The sequence below is a fragment of the Telopea speciosissima genome, chromosome 2 (genome assembly GCF_018873765.1).
Source record: "Telopea speciosissima isolate NSW1024214 ecotype Mountain lineage chromosome 2, Tspe_v1, whole genome shotgun sequence".
Taxonomy (NCBI): domain Eukaryota; kingdom Viridiplantae; phylum Streptophyta; class Magnoliopsida; order Proteales; family Proteaceae; genus Telopea; species Telopea speciosissima.
In genome coordinates, this window is record NC_057917.1 from 11,849,534 (window position 1) to 11,857,896 (window position 8,363).

Genomic DNA, 8,363 nt, shown 5'->3' on the forward strand with positions numbered 1-8,363 from the left:
AACCATAAAAGGCACCAGACAGCATAGAATAAAGATAAAGATTAGGCTCTTGGGCTCTTTTATTTCCATGTAAAAAGGCAGAATTTTTTTTTCTTGGAAAATATTATATTTTTTTTCATGAAATATATGAGGGAAAATTTTACAAAAAAACAAACAGGGCAAGCAAAACCTCACTGAAAAGTTACAAGATACTAATTTACAGTTCAGCTATTTGTAAGCAGAAACCAAACCAAGAAAACGCAGGAATTTTGGCCAAGAACAGAGATGAAGACATTACCGAAGTATCTACCGACCACTTCCAGAGTTCGCTGGTTGATGAGAAGACTCAATGGAATCCAAAATCAAATTCGCGTGCTCCTGAACCAAATAAGCTCGTTTAGCCATAACCTTCGCCTCTGCAATATGCTGCAACCGCCACTCCTCATTCAAACGCCTCAAAACCGACTCGTCCAGAGACCCTAGCCCGTTTCTAAGGATTGCATTCCAAGGTAAACGACAAACTTCTTGCATTAAGAAGCAAAAAATTCTCCAAGGCCAACTTAGCAACAGGAGCAGTAACAGCTTCTCCTCCATTTTCTACCGTTGAAGCACGAGTTACCGTTCTCTCTTCGCCATTTTCAGTCACCGAGGCATGAATTCCTTTTCTCTTTTCCCCTTCCCTATTTTCAACCGGCAAAGCCTGATATCAGGTTTTCACTTTCCTCTTCTCATCGCTGGACTGTACAGAGTCCTCCTGGCCCTAAATCTTTCGGAGAGTCGGAAAACCTCTCAATCGAGAGAGGTCTTAAGAGTCTTCTCGTTGTTGATTTGTTTGGCGTACTTACCTCGTAGTTTACTGAGTTTATTGGTCAATTGCTTATTAGTGAATTGACCTCTGAAAGAGCACCGACTTTGTGGAAGATCAAAACAGCGGTGTTGGGCGGCGAGTCTGATCTCATCTTCTTCAGAGAACATTCTTTTGAACAGTTATTGGCTTTTAGACGTTTCCGTGGATGGATCTTCCGGCGGTTTCCGGCGCTTCTCGCTTGAATCTTCGCCGGCGGAACCTTTCTTTTGCTTCGACATTGGAAAGATTGCAAAAGGAGAAGAGAATCGAACACCAAAATTGAAGCTTGGGCCTGAAATTAGTGCGTATTGCGCATTGTGCGCAGAATGGAATTCATCTCGTTATATTGGCGTATTCTATAAAAATGATGATCCATGAGGTGCCACGTCAGATTTAGTTTTTTATTCTTTATTATGAGAGAAGAAAATCCATCCGTTCAATAGGTGGGCTCCGCAGTAGTCTATAATCCATAGCGTAGATGTTATATAATATGGTATCTCGCGAATTATGTTTCCTCGACAAATTGAAGGTAAAAAGGTAATCCCCGTACTGTAGAACGAAAGACGTTCTTTTTGCTCTCGCTTGGGACGAAGCAGAGGCTCTCTGCCTCTCTGAATTTTTAGTTCTTCTACTCTCATTCGACATTTCTTCTGTTCAGTTGGTCAACATTGAGAATTCCTGAATGTTATCCATCGATTGAAGATTAAAGATTGAAGATTGCAGCAAATTCAATCTTTTAGGGTTTCACCTGCCACGAGGTATCTTTCGAATCAAAGGTAATTCAATTTTTTGGGCAAGAATTTTCTTCTAACACCACTTTTATATCTAGATTAGAGATCTTGAAGAGATTTGACAATCGATAAAATAGAATCAATCTCGATGATTGACTTGGTTAGAAAGTTGATGATGATCCTGCAGTGTTTCCTTGTGATTATTTGATCTACATCAGGTTTAAAACTCTTGAATTGTACAACTCCCTTTGCTGAAACTGATTGATCAGAAGCACTTTTTGCTTGATATCCTGTCAAATGTTCAAATTGTAGACTGATTTATTGTTTATGGTGGTGTGGGAGATGCTATTTGCAAGAGAGAATCGTCATATGTTCGAATGGTGTCAATTAGATTGATTTTGTTGCACTGTGGCATGGGAGATGCTAGTTGCAACTTGCAAGAGAAAACTGTCAAATCTTTGAGTGGTAGCAATTAGAATGATGTTGTTTCTTGATGTGGTTTGGGAGATGCTATTTGCAAGAGAAATCTTTTCAATGATCAAGTGGTAGCAGTTTTATTGATTTTGTTGCTTGTCATGGTTTGGGAGATGCTATTTGCAAGAGAAATCTTTTTAATGCTCAAATGGTAGCAGTTATATTGATTTTGTTCCTTGCAGTGTGATGTAGGAGAATTGAGTTGGATCCAAAATTTTAAATTTCAATACCCTAAAAATTAAACTCCTTCACTCTCTTTGCAACCAATGTCAGGACCATCAATTATGATGTCATACACATACATTTAGTAAGTTGTGGTGGTTAGTTTTCACCCTCATCTCAAAGTTCAAGTTAGGTACTCAAAATTCCAAAGAATGAGCATTAGGTCTGGCTTGAAGATATGCAGAACCCTACAAGTGATATGGTGAAAATGAATAACATCACAGATGATGGGGAAAAAAAACAATCTGTTTCATTCAAATTCTTGAACTTCTTGGGTCATGAGTCTTGACTGATGGCATACTTTGACAGTAAGCTAATCAAACACAAACTGAATGCAAATACTTGAACTGCTGCTGTAGTTCACCTTCTTCTGGCATCTGCATCCCGTAAGAGTAGTGAATGAAGTTTCCGTCTAATTAATTCTCAACCTTAAAATCAATTAGCAAATACTTCCTTATCCTCACTTTCTTCGTTTCAGTGATTATTCATATAAAACCTTTCTGGACTTTTTTTTTGTGCTCACCTCTCCCCCTTCCAGCTCCTTTCTTTTAACTGGTCAAGAGAATGTAATGTTTTGGGCTCACATTTATGGTAGCGTTCAGAAGGTAAAGCAGGAAAAAAAATCATGATTAATTAGCCAATGAGCTTATTGCTTGCATTATTTTAATAAAATTCTAGGGGCTGCCCTGGGTCCCAGATAAATTCCAGGAAAAAAAAAAACTTATTGCTTGCATCTTCCCCCCCTCCCCCCTTTTTGGCAGAAGCTTTGACTAAAGAGATGTGATACAGCATTAATGGTATTCCTTTTGTGTATTCATTGCCAGATTTTACATTCTCCATGCCCCAGTTGCGCAATGTCATTGTTGCTACAGGCCTAGTAGCTTTTGCAGCTGCAGGCTTGGCATTTCCTTTCTACTTCGTGTGAGTTGAAAACAGCCCATTTCCTTTCTACTTCGTGTAAGTTCAAAACAGCCACTTATCGGTTCTGGGTTTAATTGAGTAGTTTCTCCTTGTCTCTTAATGCAGGACGTCAAAGACAAAGCCTGTGATCGATTCTTCGAGGCCTCTTCCACCTCAGGCAACCTTTCGAGGGCCCTACATAAATACTGGTTCTCGTGATATTGGACCGGATCATGGCACTTACCCTAAGGTGTAAATTTATTCTGTAGAATTGTTATTCACATTGGTCAATAAGATAAGCTATGAAACTCTTCTCATTCATTGTTTAAGTTTATGATACTTGCCTTGAAATACATTAGAGACATGAGCATAAGTTGTATAAGTATCTGATCAGGATTCTGGCAGTGGTTGCATACTACGTTTTAATATACATACACATGTAAGAAATTGAATGAGAAAATAAGACAAAAATTGAAATCATGTGTGGTGTCTTACAGAAACTTATCTCTTCACTCCTGTAATTGGTTTCTGACAGGTCTGAAGTATTGTATAATATCTTGGGAACAAGAGCGTCATGTTCAATTAAGAAAACCCTCTTTTTCCATGCCCTTCTTCACTTCAGTCCAACTTCTTTGGCTCTTTCTAGTCCCCCTTCCCCTCCTTGACCCATCAGTTGTTCTACTGCTCTCAGCTTAAACAAAAAGAATAATAGCAACCCTCCTCACCAGGTCTGAAGTATTGTATAATATCTTGGGAACAAGAGCGTCATGTTCAATTAAGAAAACCCTCTTTTTCCATGCCCTTCTTCACTTCAGTCCAACTTCTTTGGCTCTTTCTAGTCCCCCTTCCCCTCCTTGATCCATCAGTTGTTCTACTGCTCTCAGCTTAAACAAAAAGAATAATAGCAACCCTCCTCACCAAAGCTCCAACCTTTTTCTTCTCTCCCCACTCAATTTACAGGAATCTTGATTCTAACCTCTAGTCCAGATCTTTGATTCTCTGGAGGTGTACAATTTAACTTCTCATTGAAGAATTGCTCTGCGAACAGAGGTAATGTAATAGTGGTTTCTGTATTGAGGCCTAGTTACTTGTCAGGCTGAATGCACCACCCAAACACGGGTTCAGCTCCTCTCCTGCGAGCCCAGTGCCAGGGAGGCATCCAACGTCACTGGGTTTCTGGGTGTGCTGGGATGCGTGCTGGGCCCCATGCAAGCACGCATCTCTGTGGCTTCTGGGTGTGCTGGGATGTGTGCCGGGCCCCATGCAAGCACACATCTCTGTTCGCCCAGCAGCCCAGTGCTGTTGGATGCCTCCCTGGGTGCTGGGGTTGCAGGAGAGGAGCCTGATCCCCCAAACACCTAGGATACGTTTGGATACAATTCTAATTAATAAAATTTGGGTGAGAATTAGAATTGGCAATAGGGTTAGTACATGTGACTCAATTCTACAATGCTTCAACAAAGGAGGCACAGGATTCAGACTTGTAGCTTGGATCAATTAGGAATAATTAATCCAAGAGGAGCTGAACAAAAGAATTTGTAGTCGTTTTGCGATAATTTTGGCATCTGTCTCATATGTGGGGCTTACTGGTACAAGTTCCATTTCATGGTTGGTGCAACAATCAGTACTTTGATCGTCATCAATCTATCATTATTCTCCAATGTGAGTATTCTAGCCTGAAGGCACGGAACCATAAATCCGGAATTGGGTCAGAATTGGAAGCTACCCAAAACATATGTATTAGTGGGGCTGATTTGGAATAACAAGCTCACACTCGATTTTTAACTTCTCCATCACTAATTAAATGTCCTCCAGTTTCTGAATGTTTCTGTGCGACCTGACCCATGATATCTTGAATAAAGAGTGAGATGTTGAGATGAGAAGAACCCCCCTCTTCAACTGCTCTGTTCGCCATCTCCCCAAGCTCTCTTGCTTTCTTCTTTATCACTTCTGCTTCCTCTCCACCATCCATTAACAACCCTATGGCCTTCTCAATCTCTTCTCCCTTCACATACACCCCAACCTTTTCACCTTCCATCATAGGACAAGGGATGTCCACACCAACCCTTACTCCAATCCCCAAAATCTGCACAATCAGTTTCTCATTATAGAATTGATCTGCAAACATGGGCCATGTTATCATAGGCACACCTGCGCTCACCCCTTCCAGTGTCGAGTTCCACCCACAATGTGTCACGAACCCTCCTACTGCTCTGTGCGACAAGATCAGCACTTGTGGCGCCCAGCCTCGAATCAATAGGCCTCTTCCTTCGGTCTTCTCTTCGAATCTTTCTTCTGATAACCATCTCTCTAACTCTGCTGATGGTTTATTGTTGTTGCCTTGTCTGATCACCCATACGAATGGATGGTTCGATCTCTCCAAGGCCAACCCAATCTCTATCAATTGTGAAGGAACCAAGGGACATAGGCTCCCAAGACAAACGTAAACCACAGACTCTGCCTCTCTCGAATTCAACCACTCCAAGCATTTGTCCTCATCAATGGCTGCTTTATTACCTCTGTCAGCCTTATCTGAGGCTTCCTTGTTGTATAGTGAAACAGGGCCAACACACCAAGCTTTCTTCCCCATAAGCTTCTGGTACTTATCTACATAACAAGTTTCCAGTTCGTAGAAACTGTTGATCAACACACCATCCGATGTTCGCTCAGCCTCTCTGATTTGTTTTAGAAATTCTTGCAAGTCGTCGGAGTTATTGTCAAGAACAACTCCCAGTAGCTGAGCCTTTGTTAGCTCGATCCGATGAGGCATGTCTGGAACCACGAAGAGCTCTGAATCGGATTTGATTTTGTCATGTGGTCTGTAACGAAGTAAGTTTTGGTTGCACAAGAGACTGAAAGAAGACATGCCATTGAAGTAAATCCTTGGAATCCCAAACTTAAGAGCCGTATGAGATGTCCATGGGAGAGCCATGTCGGAGATTATGCAGCTTGAGCGTGGCTCAATTTCTTGAAGAGATTGTTCTAAGGCTGGTTGGAGCATGCTTGTTGCGTTGAAGAAATTCATCTTCATTTCTGGTGAGGAGATATGGTCGAGATTCTCACACCCCTCTGGTAGCCCGGCTTCTTTAGATGGGAAACGAAGTTGGAGAAGTTGAATTCGGAGGCCGGATTCCGCTGCTCGATCGATGATGGCCTTGAATCGGAAAGCGTTAACTGGGGTAGTGACGATGGTGACGATGACGCCTTGATGGGCTAGCAATCTGGCTATGTCTATCATTGGAATCATGTGGCCTTGGGCCATTAGAGGAATCAGAATGAAGCGAAGGTCATGGTGATCAGTGGAAGAAGACATGGGAGTTGAAAATCTTTAGGAGAAACGAGGGAGGGATTCAAGTTTGATGGACAATATGGGCAAGACTACACACAGTCCTCGCAAGAATTGAAAGCAGTTTCAGATTTTAGTGATAATAGTATGGTGGTGGTGGAAGCGGTGGTGGTGGTGGCGGTGGTTGTGATGGTGGTGGTGGGAACTGGGAAGTATATATGTTCTTTTTAAATCTGTCAAACTGGTCCACGATGGCGACCAAGTACTGTTATTAGTAGCGTAAGCGCTCACGTATGCTTTTGAGATTCAATGACTAGGCATGAATCTATGAATATCTCGATCCCCATATTATTTTTTAAAGGGCCAAAAGATTTGCATGTCGTCCACGTGTTGATTCTGAATTTTTTTAGAAGCCAAAGGATGTAAACAGATTAAATTCGGTCGGATAGTGGCATTATCATAATTGTGTCTATTTATATTCTGATTAATTCAGATAATATCTTATTAGTTTAGTGATTTTTTGAATACGGATTCTCCTAAATGGAAATACGAATTTTCGACTATTTGTAGACATCTTTACCGTTTTGTTGGTGAGGGTTAGGGTTGAGGCTTGAGAATTCAGCAATTATCCTTTCTTCTACTCTTCTTAGTCTTTGATTTTCTTTTTTTTTTTTTTAACTTTTGATTTTATCTTGTATTTATTTTAATAGATATGCGATTTCATGTATCACAGTGCATAAAATAATATATATAAACTAATAGAGAATCTAAAAAAATAATCACATTATCTTTACTTACAAAATTATAAAAATAAGAAAACAAAATCCAATAAGGTAACTTAATCGGATAGACAAAGACAAAAGATGTATTTTAGACATTTTATTACCATCGAATTGCTATACGAATCATATAATAATATATCGGATAGGGAGATTATCATATTTGCATCCGATTAGTTTTCAAATTGATTTAGATTCTCCTAAACTGATATGAACGTGGATCGAATACACGTTGACATCATTACATAGGCTCCATATATGTATTTTTATTTATTATTATCTATCTTAAAAAAGTGAGCTTCAAATGGATAATACCTTTTCTAGAGTATTATTGCTAAACGAATCGTATAATAATATATTCGATAAGGAGATTATCATATTTGCATCAGATTAGTTTTCAGACTGATTTAGATTCTCCTAAACTGATATGAACATGGATCGAATATCCGTTGACATCATTACATAGGCCCCATATATGTATTTTTATTTATTCTTATCTATCTTAAAAAAGTGAGCTTCAAATGGATAATACCTTTTCTAGAGTATTAATTGGGTTTGGGGTGAAGATTATTTCCATGTTTGCATCGCGGGAAATCCTCTCCCTATTCCAAAGCTCCCTCAAGCTTCCAACCCTTTGTCTAAAATAGAAACCGATCCAAAGTGTGATCTTGAGATCGATCCCAAGATTAGGAATCATGTTCAGGACCCACCTATATTTGTCTCATGACAAGTTGGTAATTTGCTCCAAAGCAGTAGCTACAACTATACAAAACCCTACTTTTGGTTAGGGAAAAGGCTTGGCACGCCGCTAGAGGGCCCTAGCATGTGTCATCCTCTCTCCTCTCTTTTTGGAAAATAAACCCCTAGTCCTCTTGTGTCCAGCTCTACGACTGGTACATGTTGCTAACTTACCAAAAGCTTGCCACATGCCCAACCCTCTCCCGTTTGAATTTTTAATAAGTCCTTATGAATTATCTCTAGAAAAGTGTAATTTTATTTTCTAGGAAGAGGTGAAAAAGAGAAGAATTTGAAAGAAGAAAAGAGAAGTCCCGAGAAGTACTGAGCTTAGCCTATCTCTATGGCAGAAGCTATGATACTATTGAAGTTAACGATTTCTACTGAGAAAAACTTTTAAGACCTTTATA

The 8,363-nt window shown here is 40.0% G+C and overlaps 2 protein-coding genes across 2 annotated transcripts; one reads left to right on the forward strand and one right to left on the reverse strand.

Annotated features, from left to right (window-relative positions):
• The first annotated feature begins 1,533 nt into the window (after positions 1-1,533).
• Positions 1,534-3,633, forward strand: LOC122652207. The gene is made up of 3 exons (XM_043845887.1): positions 1,534-1,602; positions 3,078-3,174; positions 3,280-3,633. The coding sequence occupies exons 2-3, from the start codon at positions 3,092-3,094 to the stop codon at positions 3,407-3,409; spliced, it is 213 nt and encodes a 70-aa protein (XP_043701822.1). The 5' UTR covers positions 1,534-1,602; positions 3,078-3,091; the 3' UTR covers positions 3,410-3,633.
• A 1,288-nt stretch (positions 3,634-4,921) lies between these two features.
• On the reverse strand, positions 4,922-6,482 carry LOC122650445 (UDP-glycosyltransferase 73C25-like). The gene has a single exon (XM_043843860.1). The coding sequence runs from the start codon at positions 6,464-6,466 to the stop codon at positions 4,922-4,924; it is 1,545 nt and encodes a 514-aa protein (XP_043699795.1). The 5' UTR covers positions 6,467-6,482.
• Positions 6,483-8,363: the final 1,881 nt, after the last annotated feature.